Genomic DNA, 26101 nt, shown 5'->3' with positions numbered 1-26101 from the left:
ATCACTGGGAGCATTAGCAAGGGAAATCCCAGTCAAGTTTGAAACGAGACTTCATAATTTAAAAATTTTTTTTTCAACGTTTATTTATTTTTGGGACAGAGAGAGACAGAGCATGAGTGGGGGAGGGGCAGAGAGAGAGGGAGACACAGAATCGGAAACAGGCTCCAGGCTCTGAGCCATCAGCCCAGAGCCCGACGCGGGGCTCGAACTCCCGGACCGCGAGATCGTGACCTGGCTGAAGTCGGACGCTCAACCGACTGCGCCACCCAGGCGCCCCGAGACTTCATAATTTAATAGGCATTTGAAAAAATACGGGAAGGGGGCGGCTGGGTGGCTCATTTGGTTAAGCCTCCAACTTCAGCTCAGGTCATGATCTCATGGTCCGTGAGTTCGAGTCTAGCATTGGGCTCTCCGCTGTCAGCAGGGAGCCCGCTTCAGTCTCTCTCTTTCTGCTCCTCCCCTGCCCCCTCAAAAAGAAATAAACATTAAAAAAAAAAAGAAGAAAAGAATATGGGAAGACCCTACATACAGACAACTGAAGTTGTTTAGCAGTGAAGAGAAGGTTAAATTAGCGAGGTCACTAGAAGTGATGTCACTGGTATGAAAGAATGGTTTTGCTTCTACTCCCTCTACAGGTGGAAAAGACTTGAGCATTTCTTTAAAAAAAATTTTTTTTTGGATGTTTATTTATTTTTGAGACAGAGACAGAATGTGAGTGGGTTGGGGCAGAGAGAGAGGGAGACACAGAATCTGAAGCAGGCTGCAGGCTCCAAGCTGTCAGCACAGAGCCTGACGCGGGGCTCAAACTCACAAGCCGTGAGATCATGACCTGAGCTGAAGTCGGATGCTCAACTGACTGAGCCACTCAGGCGCCCCAAGACTTGAGCATTTCTATAGGCCGAAAGGAATATTCAGTGGACATGAAGGGATTGAAGAAAAAGACTAATTGATGGCACATGGTTCTTTATCAATGAGAGTAGATCAGACGATAAAATCGGGAAGATGGGTGTCCTCAGCATCTTAACTGTGTTTCATGAGGGAAATATTCACTGTTGGAAACGCTTAAGCGGGCAGCAAAAAAGGGTGAGCCATTTTTGCAACTCTTCCAATCATTCGAAGGATACCGTGTTGCAGTTAATATAAGGTACAGATAAAGATATGTCATAGACAGGGCGATTAACGTGGACAGATGTACCTGCAATCATTATGGCACATGGGCAGTGGCTTGAAATGTGAGGTAGAAGTCCTGCAGGAGGGACAGATGTTCACTGTGTACTACTGTGTCCTCACAGCCTCTAACATGGCACTCCCCGAAGCTCCCCTTTGGCTGCTCAGATTAGGAACTGAAATACCTTTAGTTTTCTCTTTAGGTTTCTGATAAATCAGCAAGAATACTTGGAAAATTATGTCTTTAGAGAAGACAGTCAGATTTTAAATTATGCACCGGAAAGACCATTGATTGAAGGGATGCAGAGGGGAGTGTCATCCTCCACTCCGGTCCAGGCCTAAGTCACTGCTGTGTATCTAATCCTTCACAAAGAGCTTTGAGTAAGAAGGACTTTATAATAGATGTATGGCTAAATGTTACAGATGGGAACATACGGTATGCAAAACATTAGCACCTGTTGAATCTGGTTAGTGAACGTATTCAATTATTATTATATAATAATATTATTCATTATGCATATAATTATTATTCATATATTCATATTATTCATTATTCATATTATTCATATAATAGATATATGGCTAAATATTACAGATGGAAACATATGTACATATGTAGTATGCAAAATATTAGCACTTGTTGAATCCGGTTAGTGAACATATTCATTCAATTATTATTTCTATTTTCCATTTATGTATATACATTTCTACTGTCACTCCACGTATTTTTACATGCATCTGACTCTGAAACAATGCATGTTAAGTTACAAATATAAACTACTTGGTGCATGCTATGTGTTTAATACGTGTTATTTCCTTCCATTAGAACACCTGTTTTCTGTCACCGTCACTGAGCATATAAGGCCTTGTTCTGTACCTTTTGAGTTAACTATTTTATTTTCACAAATATACAATATGATTCTTGAGGACGTTCTTCTCTATTTCTTCTTTCTACTCACCAAGTTTATGGTGCCTTATTGGAAATAAGAAAATGCTTATTGGATAAACCCTTAAATTTCACTCCTAGAGAGGAGTTTTAATCAACAAGAGAGAAAGGACTAGACTCCTCCCTTAGCCTACCATCCATGTTTACTCTTTTATGGGAGGGTAGACTATGAGTTCCTTGAGGCAAAGGCCCTGTCTCAGATACTGTCTTTTAAGTCTGGAGAGCAGAGCACTCTGCTTGGCATACCCACTGGATGTTTATTGAATGAATGAATAAATGATGGCCTAAATGAATAACTATCAGAACAGAAGATGTTTAAATCCTTTCAACATCCCACAGATTTTCATTCGAGGCAGCTGACCAAATAGAAAACAGTTTGCATTCTTCTATCCTCTACACTGATCTTAAATGAGGTCTTCATTCTGATTATTTAATGAGACTGTAAGACAGAAAACTGAAAGCCGTGGAGAAATCCAAGATAGAAGGCTGTGAAAATAAAAATAACCAACCAACCAAAGAATAATTATTGTCAATTGCAGGACAGCCAACGCAAAGAGAAGATATTGGAAAGTGAGTTCAACCAAAGATACTCAAAATTACAGAATTTTTGAGAGGTCAGATCATGTAGTTTAAGTTTTATTTTTCAAAGGAGGAATCCTAGACTCTGTGACTTATTCTAAGTAAGAAGCTACAAAATTTCTAGATGCTTATTCAAATGAAGAGCAAAGACACAATCACCAGGTCACTAACTTGACTCTGTCCGTTATAGTGGTGAGACATGTTTGGTTTACACTTTCTCCTTAAAGATTTAAAACAAAAGACAGTTTTGAACATTTTTCTTCAGTACTGATTTCAGAGATCAAAGATACCTTAGTAATTAAAATAGAGAAAATGTGGTCTACTTACCCATTCTGTATGGCAGCTGTGGGGTCATAGGTCAGAGCCATGCCAGCCTGTATACAGGGAGGAAAGGGGAGAAATCAAATCTTAACACTTTTATCTCGGTGCCCAAAACATTCAGTCCACACAAATACTTTTATCTTTACTTTCCGTGATTTAAGTTTATTTTATCCTATACATTTTTCCATTCTTACTGCCAAGACTAGCATTTTTACTACCCACACATCAGAATCCACCAGCGAGTTAGGAGTTTATATTATATATCCAGACAAACCAAGGAACAATGCAGTTTGGATGATTTCCATATCTACTTCATAAACCATCCTCTGTCTAATCTGGTATCCTTATGATTTCTCACTATTGTCAAGAGCACCTATTGTACATCTCGTGGATGAAAAAAAAAAGGAAGAATAAATCCTGTGGTCAGGATAAAAATAAAAGCTACTTAAAATGCATTCGCCCTTTTAGAAGGAAATGTTAAGAAACATTTATTTTAAAATAGGTGGTATGCCTCAGGGGTGTGTAGGTAATAAGTGGCAGTGTGCTTGTCCGATGTACTGCTAGCGCCTGTCCTACTAAGAATGGTAGAAAGGCAAGGTCATTTACACATGAGGGAAATTTTAGGCCTTGTAGTTAATCAGGAGCTGCTTTCGTCCTAAGTGTACTTCTAAGAATACACTCTCACCTTTGAAAAACTAAACTTCTGTAACTGGCAGTAGTTTCAGAAAAGAATAATAAACTTCATGACTGCTAATTCACAGCCTACCTCCTTTCTTTCTTTTTTTTTCTACCTCCTTTCTTCATACACATATCACATCTGATCCTCATAAAAACCCTATGGAGTAGGCGGGAGAAATAGCTTCTCCATTTTATCGATGGAGACCCTGAAGCTTGGAGAGGTCAAGTGATTTGCTAAAGGTCACATATTTAGAGGCAGAATTAGATTGTAGCCCATGTCTTCTGATGCAGGCTGCCTTCCACTACCTATGACACTGACTGAGGGTCTGCATGAGACCTGATGATCATCTCTAGCAATGTGGGAGAACTTTTTCTGTGCATGTCTGGTCATGTCACCTTTATTTTTGAACTTAAAATTTTTTTAATGTTTTATTTATTTTTGAGAGACAGAGCGTGAGTGGGGGAGGGGCAGAAAGAGACAGAGAGGGAGACACAGAATCCGAAGTAGGCTCCAGGCTCTGAGCTGTCGGCACGGAGCCTGACACAGGGCTCAAACCCACTAGCCATGAGATCATGACCTGAGCCAAAGTCGGACGTTTAACCAACTGAGCCACCCAGACACCCCTATCATACCACCTTGTGTTTTCCAACACTGTCTGTCTGTTTACTGCTTGTGAGTATAAACAGAATGTGGAAGGAAAACGGACTAGGTTGTTATCAGGTTAGCTTTTTTTTTTTTTTTTTTTTTTTTTAATTTGAAAGTAAATTAGACCAATGTCAATTTCCTGGCTTTGATAGTACACTATAATTATGTAATATATAACCATTGGGAGAAAGGGGATGAAGGGTACACAGGGCCTCCTTGTACATTTCTTTTACAACATCCCATGAATCTATAATCATCGCAAAATAAAAAGAAAAAAAATGAATGAACTTTGAGGATTTTAGTAGAAGACAAGAAAAATCATAAAAACTTTAGAGAAAAGAGAGAGGAGTTTTGTGCTTGAATTTTTTCCAGTGTGGGTGAAGGTAGTTTTCCTACTGGGCTCATTGAATTCCTCAGATTTAGCACATAACTGAAATGGAAATTCTCAGGCTTTCCAAGATAGGGTCTGAAGTTCAGTATGCCCTGCTGTAGTCAAGCTTAGATTACGTGCATTATTTTTCCCAGTTTTAAAATTGTTATTAAGATTGGTATAAAGAACAAAAGTGTAGAGCTGTATACGAATGGGACTGGCATACTGGGAGCACACAGAAATGGAAACAGAGTTTGCAAGCAAAGTTGAGATGACTTTCAGAAGTTAACAGAGGTGCACTGAGAATACATGTGTAATGATAACTGCGTCTCACTCATGTTAAAGAAACATGCAACTGATATTAGGACAAGGTAGGGGATTGGAAAATAAGAAGAGAGTAACAGAGCAGAGATAAAGATAGGCTTTCTCCCCCTCGGGAGAAACAAAGGTCGTGGTGTCAAAAAGAGATCCTAAGTCTAAAATTTTCCCAAGATGGGGCCTATGCCATGTGACAGACAGGAGGCTGGGTCCAGGCTGAAGACTCCCCAGAATGGGCCTATCTGGGGTGCAGCTGATACTCCGTGGTTCTAGATCCTGGAGAGGGCAGTTGTATAAATTGCCCATTGGGCATAGAACTCTTTCTTAGAAACACTAACCTTCTTTCCCCTAACTTATTCAAGATGTTACACCAGAGGCAGAATGAAAAGAATGGGCTTTATACTCCATAGAGATATTGCTAGTTTGTGAGTTTAAGATGAAATAATACCTTCAGCCTCCTAACCACCCAAGACTGTTTAAATCCTAGGGGACTTATAGGATGCCTTTCCTAGTCAACCTCATGTTTTCCCCTTTTCCTTGGACTTATTTTCCAATAGTGCTCAGAGACCAATGCTATTTATCATTTCTTGAATGACCAATTATCTTGAACATTCTCTTCTCGTGCCATGTTTATTTGTCCTGACAACATTAGGTAAGGATTTTTTCTCTCACCTATTACTTGAATTTCTTGTGGGTTATAGTTAACAAATCAGCCCCAACTAGGAACACAGTAATTATCAATAAACTCTACCTTTTTGTTGAATATGCATTTGATAATCAGGAAGCCTAAGTTGGCCTCTACCTACATCTGAAACCTCCATCCATCTTTCAGAAGACGGAAAAGAACTGAATAGATGGCAATATAGTTTTGTGAAAAGAATATATATTTTGGACCTAGGTTCGAGTCTTAACTCTGTTATTTCTGGCAGTGTGACCTTGGGCAAATTATTTAACCTGTTTCAACCTCAGTTTCCTCAGCTGTTAAATGGTTAATACCTACCTCATCAGATTGTTGTGAAATTTAAATGAGATTACATTTGTAAAGTATCCAGCACAGTGCCTGGAGACAAGACACATACATGAATATTATAAAACAAAGCAACACGTGGTGAGAGCCATCTGAGTGGTATGGATGGGTGAGGGATAGAGGAGAGAGGCTGGGGGTGACCAGGGAAAGCATGTGGAAGATGTAGAGATGAGTGGAGCCTTGAAAGACGATTAGGATTTCCATAGATGGAGATGAGAGATGGAGGCTGGCTCAGACAAAAGGAATAGCATGGAAAAGACAAAGAAATAAAAAGGGCAAGGTGGGTGATTCATCTGCAGTAGAACATTGTGGTGGGGGGTGGGGTAGTGGGAATTCAGAGTCAAAAGAAAAGGAGGGAGAACCTTGATTGCCTGGCTCCTCTTAGGGAGGCATGGGATATTTTTTAGCAGGGCAATTACACAATCAAAGAGGGATTGTCCAATCCCAAGAAACAGCATGAGCCCCCTGGAAAACAGAGGGTAAATCCAGAGCAATAAGCAACTGGAGTAGGTACTCGGGGTCAGGCAGGTGGAGAGGATCTCAAGTGTGACTGTCATTGCAAGAGGGTAGGGAATGAACACAAGATTCACCTACTTCATGATTTTGCCTAGGGACAGTCATGTCTCTGAGCACCTTTGGCAAGAGGAGACAAGAGATAGTTTCAGGTCATATACATTCGGAACATTATGGGTAACAAAACAAGGCATGGGTTAAACAAAGGGTTGTGTGAACGTTGCCCACTGGCTGAATATCATAGCACAATAACTAACACTTGGCTGCACCTGGTTTTCATTTCATGTGTAACAGATTGTTGAGTTATAATTCTAATATAGTCTTAATGCAGATTTTGCATTCAATTTCCTTTTGTTTCTTTCCACAAAGGTACAAAAGAAAATCAATTTTGCTGCCCTGTCTAGCCACCTTTACACTAAGTGAAGAACCATGAAATCATCATTATGTAATTACCAAATTTTATGGCATGTTTACAAACTCCAGAGTCACACAAAAAGTAACTTGGAACAAAACAAAAATGTCACACCACATATGGAGGGAAGTGATGTTTAATCCTGTCTCTCTGTTTCAAAAGAGCTTACGAGATGCACAAATATTTTCCATTTTTCAAGTTTACATAAGTTGTGCATTGGAAGTGTTTGTAATTTATTTAAACGAAAGGGGGCATTTTTGTCATTTTCCAGCAGCAGCTGAGTTTTTGCTTAGTATTTCAACCATAATAGGATATTTCTAGTCACCCCGGCAGAATCTATACTATAAGAGCTAAACAGTTTAGAAGAAATTCTAAAATACAGTTTGCTGAATTAAGGTATCTAATTATTTTCAATAAACATAGGGATTTCATTAAGACACATCAGTTTGACTTAGGAGCTAGATATTTGATTTTTATAACTTTAAATGATTAACAAGTTAAATGAAGAGGTAATAATCATGGAAATACTGCTCAAAATATGCTCAGTAGGGAGTAGGCATTAACACTTCAGAAAGATTTTTGGACTGTAATGCTTGGTCTTTCCGAGGAGCAGAGGATCATGGACTATAACAGAGCTAATGAGAAGACAGGCTGATAGAACTGATTTTATCATTTTTGAAACTATTTTTTAAATTTATTAACGTTTATTTATTTTTGAGAGAGAGACAGAGAGAGACAGAACATGAGTGGGGGAGGGGCAGAGAGAGAGGGAGACACAGAATCCGAAGCAGGCTCTAGCCTCTGAGCAGTCAGCACAGAGCCCTAAGCAGGGCTCAGACTCACGGACCCTGAGATCAAGACCTGAGCCGAAGTCAGACGCCTAACTGACCAAGCCACCCAGGTACCCCTGAAACTATTTTTATATTGTCATGTAAATGGGGACCAAAAAGTTTGAGGCAATAAACTTCATATGGACAGACATACACTGTAATTACTGGAAAATGGAAACATCAATGTGTTAGCATAACATTTCTCTTTTTTTCTAAATTCTGTCTTGACAAATGATGCATCATAATTGTATGGGTAAAAATGAACAGTCACAAGAATTTCCAACTTTCTATGATCAGATATAAGGCAACACTTTAGTATATACATAAGTAAATACTATAATAAGTGATAATAAATAAGTACATATTGTATATTTTAGTAAATATCGTGTACTGAATTAGCACAAGATAAGTTCAGGAAGCCAAATAAGAAAAGGATAACGTAATTTTCTGGATATTATTTTTTTTAATGTTTATTTACCTTTGAAAGAGAGAGGGAGGGAGAGTGTGAGCAGAGGAGGGGCCGAGAGAGGGAGACACAGAATCTGAAGCAGACTCCAGGCTCTGAACTGTCAGCACAGAACCCAACCGGGGGCTCCAACTCACAAACCGTGGGATCATGACCTGAGCCAAAGGTGGATACTCAACCGAGTGAGCTACCCAGGCGCCCCTGGATATTATCTTTGAAGAGTGTATTTCTCGCAATCAATGTTAACAATATTTATAACCGTCAGCGGGTTATGGTTAAAAATTCCATAAGTAAAGTAAGGTGGCTTAAAAAGTTATGTGTGTGAAAGGGTTTCAAAATTATAATGTGTTATAAAATTTGGGGTTCTGCTATTGTGGTGAAACCTCACTTAACTTTGTTTATATTTACTTACCAATATTTCTCTTTAGAAACATGTCCCTTAGTGAAGAAATCATGATACAAAATTATGTGTATGGTATGGGTCAAAAATTTTTAAAAAATTAAAAAAATATCTCTGACTAGAAATAAATTAATTTCAATCATGTTAAATGCAAAATACTGGAGTGGTATAACCATAATTTTTTTCTTCCTGTATTTTTTTCTGACTCTTTTGTAAGCTATATATAATTAGAATTATTTTATAATGGGAAGTAACTTAAAGAAGTGTATTATATGAATTGTTCTTTGAATTGTTTTTAATTTTTAAATTCAGGAAGAAAAAAGGCATATCATTTACAAAAACCATACAGATTAGAGGCCTCACTTACGAGTAAGCCCAAAAATGTCAGGAAGCATTTAGCTTTGCTAGGTCAGTAGAATACAGACGATCTGCGATCAAATGGGAGTTGCTACAGCCAGAAGGATCATGTGAGAATGGGAAGGAGGTCAAGAATAAATACTGACAATTCAGGGTTAATCGTACGCTGATCCTAGTGTTGGAAGCTAGTAAGAATTCATAATTACAAATGGCCATACTGGCTGAGAAACTGAGGATTTCATATGCGATAGCAGAAGTGTGGATGTCCAAGATATTCAGAGGAACCGATAAAAATCACCAGAAAACCACAACATGGTCATAACCAAGTACAGTTTTTGGCTAAAAAATAATTAAAAAAAAATTTTTTTAATGTTATTTATTTTTGAGAGAGAGAGAGAGATGGAGCCTGAGCAGGGAGGGGGGCAGAGAGAGAGGAAGACACAGAATCTGAAGCAGGCTCCAGGCTCTGAGCCGTCAGCACAGAGCCTGGCACAGGACTCGAACCCACAGACTGAGAGATCGTGACCTGAGCCGAAGTCGGACAGTTAACTGACTGAGCCACCCATGTGCCTCAAGAAAGGATTTTAGGGGCGCCTGGTTGGCTCAGTCGGCTGGGCGTCTGACTTCGGCTCAGGTCACGATCTCGCGGTCTCCGTGAGTTCGAGCCCCGCGTCGGGCTCTGAGCTGATGGCTCGGAGCCTGGAGCCTGCTTCTGATGCTGTGTCTCCCTCTCTCTGTCCCTCCCCCGTTCATGCTCCGTCTCTCTCTGTCTCAAAAACAAATAAACGTTAAAAAAAAAAAAAAAAAAGAAAAGAAAAGAAAAGAAAGGACTTTAAACCTCTTTCCTGTTTAAAAAAAAAAAAAAAAAAAAAGGAACTAATCCTAGGAAACAATATGTATGCTCAGGGCAAATTTGCAGGCAGAGTGTTGTAGCACCTACTGAAAAGGAATGTGAGAAAATAGGGCAAGCGGTAGGGTTTTGCCAGCATTGGCTCTGGTGTGGTCAGGTGATTACTGAATGGTGCATTTCCCCTGGCACAGGCAGTCAACCATATAAAGCAAGTCTCTGCTCTCGCCTGCTCAAGGCATGTTCCCTGGGCTATGGGCAGCCAGTCCCTCTCCTAAAGAGAAGATGAGGGACAAAAGAGACTGTAGACAGGACACTACCAAAGTCTCCCAAAGAGAGATATACAGTCTGGTCCTGAGATCAGACAGAAACGTCCTTGTTAACTGTTCTGTAAAGCATGCCTACCAACCTGTGCAGTGGCTCATACAATACTTCTAAGTTTCACAATTTCTGAATCTAATGGAGATATTTATTCTAAATCATATTTGGTTAGTATGCATCATTTGACCAGTGATTTTCCTCTTCTTTCAACATCCCTTTCGTCGCAATTCTGTGAGCCTGCTTTTCTTCTGACTTCTCAGAGAGCAATTTCTCCTTTGATGTTACTCAGTCCACCCTCTTCTTTCCTTCTGTACAGTAATGACATTCACTTTCAGATCCCAAGTATGATTTGTGTCCGGTGATTTCAGAATCTTGGTCTCAAACTCAAGTATCTATACTGAATTCCAGAACTTATTGCCTAGTTAAATTAGTACGTTTAATGTATGGTCAGTGTCTCTTATCAAGTTATCATTTCTTGTTTGTGCGTTGGCAGAGACATCCTCTCCTTCCTCTGCTTGCAACTCCCCTCAGCCACACTGTTGTGCTGTGAAGATGCTCTTTTGATAAAGAACATGTCTCAGTCCTTGACTGGTGAGTAGACATGGGGGACGCAGAGGGATTTTTAAGCGACCTTCCCAATTCAGCAGGGAAGCCAGTGTACCTGAACCAAATCATGAATAAGAACCCAGGACAATTAGAGGCAGCCAGAAAACCTGGAGGACCCTCTTATCCAAGTTACTGACCAAGAGTAGGGAGACGATTATGAAAAATCATCTTGATATCTTCAGGGGTTTGTCAGGAATCATGCAAATGAAATGCAAGGAATTTATCACTTAAAAAAAACTAGAAAAATAGGCAGAGAATAGAGAAAATTCACCTCTCTTTGTTTGGGAAAAGAACATCAGGGGGAGTCATGCTGTTGTTTATACACTATGTCATCACAGTATTTCTCCTTTTTGGCTTCAGCTAAAGCATCCTAGTCAGGCAGAGAATTTCTCCCTTTTATAGCAATGAAGAAGGACAGGCCAAAAAGATGCAGACAGAATTAAGCCTGGACGACTGGAAAAGCCAATGGCTGCACAAAGAAAGCATCGTCAAAGGAGAAAGAGAAGAAAAGGTATGATGTAGCTAGCTCAAGTTCTCAAAGCTCTAGTCTGAGTTTGTCATTTCCAAAGTTAAGTTAAGCCTTTATTGATAATCATAAAATACACAAGAGAACACTACCATATTTTATGTAGACACTTCTGATTTTATTTCAATCTAAATGGCTGACTTTATAGATTCCAAAACACAGTGTGTGTGTGTGTGTGTGTGTGTGTGTGCACTTCACATTTTAAAGTCCGTGAAAATTGGGGCTTGCATGATAATTGATGGCATTTGAGTTTGGCAACCTCTCTTTTTAGTGACATTTAAAATAATATTTCATCTTTAATTGATGGTATCTTAGAGTCGGTGATGGAGTGTATAGACTGGTAAACCTCACTATAACATACTAAGTAGGATGAAAAATATAAAATGCTGAGGTTGCTACCAGGGTGGGTCTGTGAAGCTGAATAGGTGGGAGTTCTAGGTATCCGGCTAATTGATCCATATTCTCCCAGGTCCCTGCTGCAGTTTGATGGTATGTGGAGGTTGTAAGCTGTGGTTTAAATTTTGATGGGGATATTTCTGAGTCTTATGGCAGGCTGGAATTGCCAGGACAGCACCAACAACTCCAGAAACTCCCTAGTTGGCTGAGGCCCCACTTAGATGCCATGGAGACTGGGTCAAAGGAATCAGGGAACATGGAGATCAACCATCAGTCTTTCCCCTTATAATTGCTTGATATAATTTTTCCATTGTTCAGCCCCTCCTAAACCCCATATCCCTACTTTCACCCCTAGAACATAAGTATGTTTTCCCCTACTCTTCTTTGAGAATGGAGACTAGGGCAGATGATCGGAGCTCATCATCAAACACATTATATCCAAAATTACACTATTATAGGAATTTTCAAGATTTACTTTTTATCTTTAGTGATCATAGGTTAGAAAATATGAACCCAGCAGTTTTAAAATAAGAACACTTACCTGAGTTAGAAAGTCTATAAGCTAAACTACTGCAAATTCAAGTTCTTGGGCCAATGGGAAGATTTTTTTGAGATTACAAGTGTCATTCACCTTGAGCCTGCTCTCTAAATGGCCAGTAAAGCACATGAAATAAATAAGACTACATTTGATGGGCTGGCTAACAAAGTCAATCGCAAGTGTTGTAATGCATCGTAAGAGCCAATCACTTTTTTTAAGATCACATATGTAAAGTCTCTTTTTCAGTTCAACGTTAAAAGAACTATTTTCAAAACCTGGCAATGTTGTTACATACATCTTAATTTTTTCCAAAGTCCCATTAAAGAAAATAATTGGACAACTAAATGCCAAGCCTGTTGTTATACCCAAGGGAAATCATGAACTGTATAGATAATTCTTCCCCCTTCACGGAATATGGTCAAAGATAACATGGATCTACACCCTTTTACTGCTAAGTTTTGAAATAATTCTTTAGATAAACTATTGTCTTTATTTTTTTATTTCTAATGGTTTATTGGGGCAACACTTCAATTCCATATCTCTGAGACATAAATTTTCTAATGTTCAGTACTGTAAAATTAAATTACAGTCGATATGGCTCCAAAGCTAGTAGTAATGATATATTTCTGGGCCTTGTCAGGTTCTTCAGATATTTAATAAGAAGGATGTTGACTGGTGACTGATCAAAGAGTTGGTGTGCAGGGTGCACTGTTCCAAACAGATCCAACTGAAGGCAAGAGGGCCACATGGTTAAGGTGCATTTTTGTCTTCATCACTGCTAAGAATGCCTCAAAGCATGTGCTTTAAGTAGCATTGGTAACAGCTAGTGATAGCCAAATGCTTTCATAAACTCAACAAAATATTCCTTTTGAATGTTCCTTATAAATAGGAACCATAGGGATAATCTCTTCTCTCCAGATTTTATGCAGCTTGTTTGTTATTACTTCCATAGCCATCTTTGTGTCTTTGAACATCAAATATTGTCCATATCAATGTGACCCACTGGAGTTTCTAAAGTCAAGGGCCAATATAGCTTTTTCTCTCATATGCAGACAGGTGGGCAAATAAGAATGTTATAAGTGATAGTAGAAATAATTAAATGTGTTAGGCTGATGACTTTGTATTGCTAAGGAAGATATATGAATTTGTACACTGGGTCCAATGTTTAGTGATCTTTATGAAGTAATTACAAGCCAACTGGTCGCTCATAGACTCATTAAACTCATGAAAATAGGACCAGAGCTTTTCTAAATTCCTTAGAAAGTTTTACATTTTTGGTTGAGTAAAGAGTAAAGAGTAAAAACTGTTGTCTTTAGATCCATAACAATTGATAATTGACTCAAACACAACTTTTTACATAAAGACAGTTGGTTGCATGAATCAGTACATTATTTTTGATACCCATGGACATTGGTTTTTTAAATCAATGGAAGAGATGCAGACTTGACCAGTAACTGGCTCCCACTCAGTAATAATAATCAGAAAACAAGACACAATTCTTGTTATTAGCAGCAATTATATTGTCTAAAGTCACCATGAACACTGACTTAGGAATATTGTTGACTCATTGCTCCTAGAAGAAGTTCAGGGTTAGGTTCTGATCACAACATTTTCACCAACTAATTAATACACAACATTGCTTTAGCTGTGTTTCTGTATAAAGACACCTTATTATATATTTTTGATTCATCAACAATGAACTCAAAGCCAAAGCACTATAAGTCATGCTTGCGCAAAGCTGATCTCCATTTTCTTTTCATATTGTCTCCTCAAGGCACAGCATAGATTCCTTGCACTTAGGAACACAAGGCATCACGTCAGCACTATAGTTGGGGGCATTTTAAACAGTGAAATCACCAGTGAAAAGCACAAACATGGAAAAATGTGGCCCTACATAAACCAAGGAAAGGACACGTGCTTACAGTGTTATAAGTTGACACAAGAGCCTGCCTTGCTCAATCTTGAGAGTATGCATGTTTGGTGACTCAGACTTTTTTTTTTTAAGTTTTTTTAAATTGAATTCCAGTTCAGTTAATACACAGTGCTGTATTAGTTCTAAGTGTACAATTCAATACCTTACACAGTGCTCTTCATGGTAAGTATACTCTTTAATCCCCAGGTGACTCAAACATTTTACTGCTCTGCACAAATGACCATGAAGCCACCATGAATGTTGATTCTGGGTTATAAACAAATTGTAGCAAGTACGTTAAGTTTGCATACAGGGAACCCATGAATAATGAAGATCCATGGTATCTTTTTTAACTGATAATTTCACGAGTCTGAGTCTTTCAGTAAACAAAAGGAAATTTCATAAATGGCATTAGTATTAACTTAGAAGGATTCTAACAATTCCTTACACACAAAAAAATTGGTAACATTACTCTTGAAATAGATTAGGGCATTCAATAGATTATTGGGCAATAGATTACTGACATTCAGCACTAGGGAGCCATAGAATATGCAAGAAAATTCTTACTTCCCAATTATTTGTTAAATCCAGCATTCCCATCAGGATGCTGCTTCTGTCAAAGATAATTGCTTTGAAGAATGTTTGAAAGTACTTGATCATGAGGAGTATTTTTCATAGCCACAGAGGTTGTGTGAGCACTTTTTGCATTCAAAACTAAATGCCATTACTTGCCGGAATAGGTAGGTTAATAATTCATTTTCTTTCTCTTTAAAACCACTAACCATGTAATTCATCAGATCTCAATAGTGGCTCCATCATTTCCTTGGTATCTAGCTAGTTCATGTTTTCTTTCAATATTCTTTTTTTCTTTTTCTTTCATCTTCTCCATCCTTCTCTTTCCTTGCCAGCCCTTGGCTTTTATGATCACACGACCTTCAAGAGAAAAGTGGCTACAAATTTGAAAACCATCTAATGCCTCAGTGCCTAATAATGCTTGGAATGCAGATGATGATTTGGAATGTGATCTTATAAAAACCTTAATAAAATCTGGGTCAAAGTAAAAATAAATTAATTTCTACTTGCTTTATAATATACTTTATTAAATAAGTGAAAAATTCAGCTGGAAAAATGATATTGGTAGCAGATGTCTTTTCAAATAAATGTTGTATCATTAAAAAGAATTCCCACTTGGAAAATAAAGGAGACATGACATAAAATTGGACACCAAGGAATTAAGCATTTGAGTCATAAGAAACACATAGCAAAGCTGGCTTTCAGATTAAAACGCCCTGACTTGTGTTGATGATATTATGATAGTTATAATAGCTAATACTAGAGTGATTATAGTTTTCCAGGAACTGTGATCAGTGCTTTATCCTCGGCACCTCATTTAATCCTTCCAATCACTAAATATACACTTTTAACCATTCTCATTCTACTGATGAGGAGACTGAAGCAGAAAAACGAAAAAACCTTCCCAAGTTTGTCCCTCAGCTTAAAAGCTGTGGATCTGTGATGGAAATGCTAGAGTTTCCTCCCTAACTACTGGAGTGTCTGATAAAATATGAAGAAAAGCCAACAGTATTGTGCACATCACAGATGCTGACACATGTGCTTCCTTAAATTTCAGAAGGAACTATGATTGTCAATACTTAGCAGAGTACTAGAGAAGGATTCAAGATGTATCCTATCCCACCCAAGCTCAAGTTGCTCCTCTAAATATTATTCTGTGCCAACTCAGTACCCAAGGGCATAGGGGACTCTACTGGACAAGTAACAAGGTGAAATTTTCAACTCTGGGATGATTTTCTGGCTTGTCAATGCATATAAATCAGTTTCTCCATTACCTACCCTGAAAAACAAACAAGCAATCAATCAGTTAATGGTTAGTAACGGGGCAAGTCTGAGCTGAAGTTCTTGTGTCTGCTGCATTTGTCAGTTTTATTATTTTTATTTTGGCTTTGGTTTTCTTTCACTGTTGTGTAGGTTAATAGCCAGTTATCATCAGTGATTTTAGTTCCACGATATAAGTTATATTCTATTCAACCTTTAACTGCCTACTCTACAGAGAAGATCTTTGCTGTTTTAGGTTCCCAGGGGGTGGAGAATCTGTCTGTATGTTTATGTCATGTCTATTATCTCCTGTCTTGTGCCTCCCACATAGGGGATGCTCAGTAAGTGCTTGTTAACGGACTGAATGCTTTTTGTTTAAGCTGTTTCTTCTCCAATATTACTTTAAAAAATGTATTTCAAACAGAATTCTCTTAAAAAGAACATTTCTGCAAGAGGTAGTCCTATATTGAGAAAGTAAGAAAGGAAATAGGAAACACGAGGAGATAGAAAGGTTCTCCTGGTGTATGTATATTTCTAATATACATCCAGGGCAAGAGTCACTCCCTACACTTCATTATGTCCTTGGGACACAGCACAAAGTATCAGTCATGGAAGGAACAAATGCTTTTTGACAACAAGAGTACTGATGATTATGGTGATGGAGACACAGTGGAAATCCAGAATTATGACGCCAACTGTGCATGCATTAACTTTCTCTCAGAAAAATAAAAACAAAAGCAAACATAAAAATCAGGACATACCCTCAAGGAAAATGTTTATCTGAATGAGAATCTAGGATGGAACTATTTTGTTATTGATTATGGGTATCTGTCTACTCAGAAATCTAAAAAGACATCTTTGTGTCAATTATAAATGGATTTAGTCGGAATGAATAATTACTCCTCATGCCTTGTGACACAATGAGGAGGAGGCCGGATGTTTGAAATCAGGTTCATCAACTATGCCTGTACTTGGCTATGGACTTCATAACAGCACGAGAAACCCCGTTTCTCCCACATGACCTTTGCAGGCTTTCATTCACTTCCTGGCACTGAAGAGAATTTTTATTAATAGTAGTTCTAAATGGACAAGAGCTATAAAACTTTACAGCACAGGAGAAGTTTTCATCCATCACTGAAAACAAGTTGATTTCAGGTCTGAAAATAGACAACCTATTATCTGGGTTATAGTCATAACAAATCACTTGGCTTACTTGGCTGTGGTAAAACTGGTAACTGGAGCTTTCAGCTCACTCATAGTGGATTTTGTAAGTGCCTTAATGAGATCTAATTAAAGCATACTCTGTCAGTTTATTCCATCTCTTAAAGGCTTTGAAATGAACATGTCCAGGCAGAGCCAGTAGCATTGCACTACAATAAGGAGCGCAATTTACATCTGGTTTGTGTGAATGGCACCCATCCCCTTGGTATTATGAAGTGCATGTACTGTATTCCTATACCCAGAGGCTTGTGTCTTGGGCAATTAAAAATGCCCTCAAATAAAACGTCTTCGAGATATAATACATCATCATGCCTTATCTAAAATTTCTTTCTTTCCTTGGGAATAGGTAAGAATTTCCAAACCTTAGTATTCCGAGAATGCATCCCCAAAAAGCTTACTTGATTTTCTCTTCAACATAACCTGTAAACTATTCCTGGGAACCTGAGTGCTGATTGTTAACAATACTATATTAGCTCCGTTAGTTCATCTCCATATCTAGACCGTGAGGACAATCTCGTAAAATGTTTCCCCAGTAAGGAAAAATATCTTCAGAGGATCACATACAGAGAGATTATTTGTTACTGCTCATTGCTTTGAAATTGACTCTAGCAGAGAACTGTAGATCAGATAAAAGCAAGAAACACCATTTTATTTGTTTTAATTTTCATAATAAAAATCTTGGCGTTTTTCCACTAGACTTTTGAATACCTTGTGGGGTCACTTCTTTGTTCAATTGCTGGGTCTCTTGTTTGTGTCCATAGCCAAAATATTATTTCTTTGAAGTGCAATTCCTGAAGCAATTGTTATCGATGGCGTTTAGTGACTCAATTACTATAGGACTTGTGAAGATCTTATGAAAGCTAGATTAGAGCTTCACAGCCAGTGAGAAATAGTTTGTTTATGGTATTTGCATACTTAAGGATAATGTCCCAACATGACAATTTGGTGAAACAGCACCGTCTTCCATGATTTGACAGTTAATGTTCACTTACATTTGAAAATTCTGAAGGAGACCCAGAGGCTAGTCACAACAAATGTCAACATAAAGTAATTTCAAGGTTTGAATGACTCTCATCATTGTTGTAGAAGCATCCATCAACTTTGATTTCAGCCAGTCATCTTTACAACATAGCTGAATGTTTCTGATCAGTTGTACTTATTATTTGGGCATAGATTCCAAACAAATCTGGGGGCTTTTTGGTAATCATTGGAAAAGCATTCTTTGGAAACATAGGAAGAAACAACAGGAATTCTTCTTCATGTTCCTGGTATGTGTATTTGTTATTGTTGTTTGTTCATTTGTTGTTTTTTAATTTTTTGATTTGTCTAGAGTGGACACACAATGTTGTATCAGTTTCAGGGGTACAAAGTAGTGATTTGACAAGTCTATACGTTATGCTGTGCTCACCACACATCCAGTTCCCATCTGTCACCATACAACCCTATTACAAAACCAGTGACTGTATTCTTTATGCTGTGTCTTTTATTCCCATGACTCCTGATGTATTTTTGGACTGATATGCAGCATTCCTGATTCCAGTCCAGTCATTTGGGAGAACACTAACACGATCAATTTTGGGAAACATTTTGCCTGAAGTAAAGAATATGCCTTCAGATGTAATGGGCTATCTAGCTTATGAATGTCATGAAAGTCATACTGATGATACAGTGAGACCATTTCTGAGCTAGGGCTGACATTAAAAACATTTCGCCACCATTATGTTGTAAGCACTGGCCAATCAGAACATAAATGCTGGGGTAGGATCCTGGGGAACTCCTGCAGTGCCAGGTAGCACCCCATTCTTGTGAGGTGGTAAGACGTCCTGAGGAGCCACCAAAGTGGAAGGGGTGGAGGGGCTGTACTGATGGACTAGTGCCGGTGGTTATTTACCAAATGAAACAAATATGTTTCGCTATTTTAACAAGCAGCATGGCCCTTCTGGTATATGGAAGTTGAATATGAGCCCCGTCCCTGGCTCAAGCTTCTCTGGGACGGTGGTTCTCAAAGGGTGGCCTAAGGACACTTGAGGGTCTGGTGAGATATTTTTAGGAGATCCACAGCTTCTCCCTTTTTCAGTGACATGTCTGTATGAAGCTGGATTTTTTTTCATATGATTAAATCAAACAAAATATGGCAACAGGTTGGATGCTGATGCAGATACACAAATCTGGTCATCTTTTAGTAACCTAGACAGTAAAGTGATTTGCAAAAAGGTAAAAGAATGCCATTATTCTCAAAAAAATTGACTTTGAAAGATATAATATTTTTGTTAACAAGGGATGGTTTATTCTTTTTTAATGAACTAATAAACAATCATTTTTAAGAGTATGAAGGGATACTAAGACCAAAGAGTTTGTGAATAGCTATATGAAGAAATAAAATGATAAGATTTGTAGAGCACTAAGAGAGGCCTAATAGCCCCAATCCCTGATCATTCTGCTCAGAGTTTTGCTTGTCACTTGAGAGATTAATTAAGAACTTTAAAATATCCCTGTGTATTCCACTTATGCAAAAACATGTCCAGCAGCATATATTTGTATTTCAAAACCTTGCTAATTTACACTAATTTATGTGTGTAAAGTTTTCATTACTAGATTTTTTTTGATAAAGGAGTGCATTTCACCATGCTAAAAGAACTGTTATGAAAATGCCACTCAGAAGAAAACAGCTTTACACAATATATTAAAATTTTAATTAGCTTATCAGTTGTCATGCTTTAGGTACTTGTAAGAGGCTTAAACATTTTAGGAGAAATCCTTTTCACACTATTGTTTTTTTACCTGACTTTCAAGAGAGGCAGAGAAAACATGAGCCTCAATCTGTGCTACTATCCCAAATGCTGAAGCATTGAAATCGAAATTATCATCTTTCATTTTATCTAGGGCACCAATGAAAGGTTTACCATCATCTCATATAAAAACAACAACAATAACTGCAACAAAAAACAAGCAAAAACAAACACCCCAAATGATCTCATCAAGTTGGTATGCCAAGGGGCTATTAAAAAAAAAAAAAAAGAATGGACTTCAAGGTAAGATTTATGTCTCAACCTTAATACTGGATGAAGGAAGGGCACAGAGAAAACCTCTCCTAAGAATCTGACCCAGAGTCCTTGCTTGGGTTAGAGTTTCAATTCATGAAGTCAGAGGGGTCAAAGACCAGCAGAGAATGTAGATAGTGCTCCCAGATGACTAATGAGAGCAAATGCAAATTGTCTTCTCATAATGCCATTGATTATAAGAGGAGAACCAATTTCAGAAGTGTTAAAATGTGGAAAAACAACAACAAAAACATGGGTCTTAGAAACAATGAAATACAGTAATTAAAATTTCCTGGTATATAAAAGTTCACTGAATATTGCTTACATAGGAATAAACTACATAACGTCAAACTTTATCAACCATGCTAATACAATTTAGCAAGTATAATGCAAGCAGAAATAGAAGCAAATATATCTATATACATCTAAATCCATATCTGTATCTATATCATCTATATGTATATAAAATGATAGGGACACAAAGTTATCCAACATCCTTAGAGTATCTACACCTAAAACCACAATCGAGGTGTAAACATTAATATGCTTATCTCAAAACCAAAATATGTGATAAGCATATTTTTAGTGCATGCCCTTTCTTTTCCCAATTTCTTTCTTCTGAATATTTTTAGTGCATGCCCTTTCTTTTCCTAATTTCTTTCTTCTGAATGTATCTACATACTTGGAATACATTTTTATTGGTCACAAGTAAATTTAATTAAGCTCCTTTGATTTTCACAGTTCAACATCAAAAGGTGTAACTCTTAAAAAGCAGCTTTTGACAACAGAGATTAGGGATATATGTTTAAAACCTACAAGTAAATTACAAGATGCTCCGGTTGCTAACGTTGACACCACAATGCTTCTGTGGCAATAGCACACATGGTCTTTACCAAGATCTAAACCCAAAGCTCTAGATTTGTCTACAGTAGCAAAGTGGCAGCTTGCAGTCTACATTTCTTTTATGTTGACTGGCTTGATCTTGAGAAATGTGTAAGAGGGGGGTGTCTTGCTGCATGCAACTGGCATCTATTTTGTGGATGCGGTAAGACAGGACCTTATGGAGACAGGAACTGAGCTTTCAGTCATCCCAGCTTTTCTGACTGACCGTTGAGGCTTCTTGGTTATGGTCTGCGATCCTGAAATCTCTCTCATCAGTGGGCGTTAGATTCAATAAAAATTTAAAAGATCAAATGAGTCATTCTAGACTACAGATGTTTGGTATGGGATGGATGTCATAATGAATGCTATCAGAAATCAGCTGTCTTCTGGGGACGATGGAGCTAACTGCTGATCACTAACCCAACCCTAAAAACACAAGGGTCATTCCCCTTCCTCCTCCTTTTTTGAACATAACACAGACTGCCTTTCTAAAGTTGGGATATTGAAACTCTTTCCTTTCTCATTAGTTTCAGGTGTTTGATGGTGATTCTCTTTTTCATGTCTTAAAATAAAGAGTTATAGATTATACAATACTTGAACACAATTTATACTTTAAGAGGGGTTTTGAGACCTGTGTGGAAAAACTCAAAACAGACAACAGTCTTAGTAAAAAAAAAAAAAATGGCTAAACGTTTTGCTGAGGAAAACCCCACTCTCTTTTCCTTCAGTCTCAGTACTGAAAGTGTAAAATGCTGCATCAAGTGGGATGCCTCCTAAATGAGAAATAGATGAAGTGGGTGCTTTGAATAGAAATACAAAATAAAGCTCTTCTGTTGAAAGTATGGCCTTGGTACAAAATAGCATTTATTCAAGTCATTCAAAAAACTCCATTCCTTTTCACAGAGAATAAAACACTTCTTAGAAGCCCAGATACCTTTTCCTTGTCTTCTTACAGCAAAAATAAGCAAAAGGAATTCATTCTCAAGTGTCACTGGATGCTTACGCTTGCTTTTCTACTGTTTTGTGTTAAGAGGGTAAGTGGATCATTAACTGTTAAATGCCTTTCTTTTTGTTGTGAAAAACAAAACCCTGTGTACATCAACTTTTCTTTCAATTTAAAATTTTATTTCAATATAAAAAATGAAAATGTCATATCTTATGTTGATATATACTTAGGTAAAATACGTATCAACACATTTATGAGCATATGGAAAAATATATAAAACACATATATGTGCAATGGTAGATCCCAGTAAAATAAATCGAAATTTTTAGTTCTTTCCAAGTACATAAACATTCAACTCTCATTACTGATTTCACTGAAAATATTTTTTAGGTACTATACAATTATGGATCAATTCTTTGTGGATAAGTCTTTCAGCGAGTATGTATCAGGTTAAGGTTTGGTGAAAGACACAGGACTTATTGTAGTACAGAACTGAGGTCAATTTTGAATTCCTACATTCCTCCTCAAGTAAGTTTATCCTGAGCATATTAATATAGGCCTACTCATTTGCCCTCTTCGAAGCGATTTGGTTTTCTACGAGACCTGATTTCATCAGGGCCTCAAACGTCTGTCTTGCCGCCATTTTGAGGAAAGCATGGGGCTATATTACTGAGCAAAAGTCAGTCAGTACTCACTCACCTCTCCTTCCCTGGGCCAAGGCCTTCCATTCTGGGTGTATTTGCTTTGATTCTGTCGCTTCTTTTGTCCTCCATCAGCGAATTTGCACAGTAAAGGCTCACTAGGGGCTGGAAAGATAAGAAACCAATTCTACATTAGCAAATCCCCCTTAAAAACAAGTGATTATTTGAGTCACAGTAGCGCTTTGTAATGCGTATCTTTGAAGTTGTCTTGCTTCTGGAGAGATATTTGGCCCCCTTTTAGTCTCTATTATGTTGGCTGTTATTCTATCTAACTGGGCTTCGAAAGAGCACTGGCAGACCATAAAAGAAAACAAAAAATATTGTTGAAAAAATAATCAGTTGAAGCAGAAAGTGAACTTGCCTTAGAAGCAAAGAGGCGAATGTCAACTCCCTCCAGTTATGTTAATGCTAAAAACCAGACAACGGGTCCAAAATGGAGTCACTTATGGGAAGTTTCATGTCACCAGACCAAAACCTAACTTAATTAAAGTTTTGGCTCTCCCAGAAATGGAAGTTTCAACCAGTCAGGAGTCACCTGATCAGCACTGTTGAGGTAATTTACCTGATAGATCCCGGGCCATCCTCTGTAGAAAAGTGACTTTGCCATTTTTTTTTTTTTTTTTGCCAATACTTTTGTTCACACTCCCGTCTGCCTATAGAAGCCTCCAATTTGCACAGCTCCTCAGAGTTCCTTTCTACCTGCCTGATGGGATGCTGCCTGATCCATGAATCCTTGAATAAAGCCAATAAGAGCTTTAAAATGTACTGTCTCATTTTGCTTTTCAACATTAGAAACTTATTCATAACCAGTATTTGTGTGAAGATAAATATTTCTCCTCAAAGTTGCCATGTTTTCACAGTAGAAACTGTAGGATTCTATTTTGGAAAAAGATCCTTAGGAGTTTCCTTCTAAAATGGGAGCTATTTTGCTAATTGCAACCAAATTAGTTTTTTTCTCATTAATCCCTGCAATTTCAAAAAGGCTAGAAGTTGATTGTCCGTTGAACCTCTTTCACTCCAATTTCCCAGTGAAAACTAGTCAGTGTCTCAGGGAGAACAATTACTTAAATATTAAATGAGCCCACATGATAAAATCTAGACAAAGGATATGGCCCTAACAAATGAATCCCGGACTGGGGGGAAATGTGGTGATCCTTGGTGACTTAAGTAAACTTATTTGACAATTTTATAAAACACAACAGGAAGAAACTTATTCTTTGAGAATTCATGCTCTCTCCACATCCTTACTTGACTAGAAAAATTGCTGATTATTAGCACAAATATTTTTAAAACTGAATGAATAAAATAAATCCATATTGTCCTAAAAAACGTGGTCAATGCATTAACATGGCTGGGAGGATTTTTGTTGTTTGTTCATTTGCTTGGATAAACCATATAATAATTTGTAAGTTTACAATCTGAAAACTAAAATGGACCTTTCTTCTTCCAACCCACTGGGAAAATGTGTTCTTCTAAAATGTAATTGTTGGGGCGCCTGGGTGGCGCAGTCGGTTGGGCGTCCGACTTCAGCCAGGTCACGATCTCGCGGTCCGTGAGTTCGAGCCCCGCGTCAGGCTCTGGGCTGATGGCTCAGAGCCTGGAGCCTGTTTCCGATTCTGTGTCTCCCTCTCTCTCTGCCCCTCCCCCGTTCATGCTCTGTCTCTCTCTGTCCCAAAAATAAATAAAAAAAAAAAAAAAAAAAAAAAAATGTAATTGTTTAATGTTTGAAGGGGAACAGAATATACCATCCAAAAAATATGTCTCTTTGGCATAAGGATTAGCTTAAGCTGATTATTTTTAAGAAACAGCAGATAGAGGAAAAGCTCTGAAAACTGACTAGAAGTTACCCTTTTTTAAGAGACGTTTACATTTATAAGGGAAATCTCCATTTGTAACAGTGTCTCCCTCTTTGTATCTGGAAGAAGAGTATTCTAGATCTCAAGAAACTTATCAGTGGAGAAGCAAGGCCTTAAATCTGTATAACAACCTTACCCTTGTTTACTGTGCTTTTTCTGGTAACCTCCCATTACTGGCCTCATTACCCCTTCCCCAACATCTTTTGTCTTTAGCTAAAGATGATATTTAAGATGGTGACTTGGACCATTTCAGAGAGTTACAAGGTTTTCCTGGATATCTCCATGCAAGAGATATACAAGTTATTAAACTTCTATTTGTTTTTCTCCTGTTAATATTAACATGTCTTTATTATGGGGGGGGGGGGGGTCCCAGTCAAGAACCTAGAAAAGTAGAAGGAAATTTATTTTTCTTCTCCTGTATTATGCTAATTCTTTATCTCTCCTTGTATTCTTGCCTTTGACAATGTAGTGTCATTGAGTCCTCTGACTCTTGGTCTGACCCCATGTGAATTTCTCTAGACAATGAAATGTTAGCAAATGAGACACAAGCAGAGGATTGAAATGTTTTGAAGCATTGAGGTTTGCTTCTTTTGCTTTTCTGCATAGCTACGTGAATATGCCCAGCCTGGTCTGCTGCAGGATGAGGTACTACTGTAGATGAGTCATCCCTACCATCAGAGCCAAGGCCAAAGTAGATCATCCAATGACCACCACCCGGACATGTGCGTAAACTCGTCTAAAATCAGCAGACGTACACAGATAACATGCAGGTGACCACAGAAAAATGTATAAACCCAGGTGAGGTCAGTAAGGCCATCCCACGAATATGTAAGCTAAATAAATCTTTATTGTTTCCTGTCACTAAAATTTTGCAATTGATATGTTATAATCTTAATAGATAATTGATACCATTTTCCCCAACAACCATTCCTCCCCATTTCTACTCCAGCTAGGTTGCTTGCATTTACTAATCTGGATCAAGCAGAAAAAAAAAAATTAAGGGATTCACGAGACTTTCAACTGTCTCCAGAATCAATAATGGAAAAAGAAACGAGTGGGTATCTACAAATAAATATTTGAAAATCATTTGGCTTTAAGTGGCAGTAGTATTTACTCAATCCTTTAGTTTATTAACAGCAGAATTCTATTAATCAATATTGAAGAAAATGACTCAAGTAGACAGAAAGTCACAATTGGCCAGGCGAAATGAAAAACAAAATGTTTTGCCTGTCCTATAGAGGAAGCATAGAATACGTAACTCCTCCTGGCTCACAACGCAACCAGTATCATTCCTCACCCAGCACAAGTGGTTCCCAACTGTCTGCTTTTAGGAGCCTCCAACATTGGTGACTTTGGTGAAGCTACAAAAATCACACAAAGGAAAGGGTGAGTCATAAAACTTCTGCAGAAAGTTGCTGCCATCACATTAAAGTATTTAAATTCTT

The 26101-nt window shown here is 37.9% G+C and overlaps 1 protein-coding gene and 1 long non-coding RNA gene across 11 annotated transcripts in view; one reads left to right on the top strand and one right to left on the bottom strand.

The window, feature by feature from the left end:
* The window catches only part of RBMS3 (RNA binding motif single stranded interacting protein 3), a 1329481-nt gene that overhangs the window by 130938 nt on the left and 1172442 nt on the right, over positions 1-26101 (bottom strand). For all 10 annotated transcript variants that reach the window (XM_045436403.1, XM_045436406.1, XM_045436409.1 and 7 more), the window contains 2 exons: positions 22799-22905; positions 3020-3066 (listed from right to left, as the gene is read on the bottom strand). In XM_045436403.1, the coding sequence (XP_045292359.1) occupies positions 3020-3066; positions 22799-22905 (154 nt within the window). The remainder of the gene's footprint in view (positions 1-3019; positions 3067-22798; positions 22906-26101) is intronic.
* LOC123575734 lies at positions 22049-25677 on the top strand. The gene is made up of 2 exons (XR_006700961.1): positions 22049-22187; positions 25263-25677. It is a non-coding gene; the product is annotated as an uncharacterized LOC123575734 (long non-coding RNA).

This window comes from Leopardus geoffroyi, chromosome C2 (assembly GCF_018350155.1).
Source record: "Leopardus geoffroyi isolate Oge1 chromosome C2, O.geoffroyi_Oge1_pat1.0, whole genome shotgun sequence".
Lineage (NCBI taxonomy): Eukaryota > Metazoa > Chordata > Mammalia > Carnivora > Felidae > Leopardus > Leopardus geoffroyi.
This window is presented reverse-complemented; position numbering and strand designations above follow the sequence as displayed.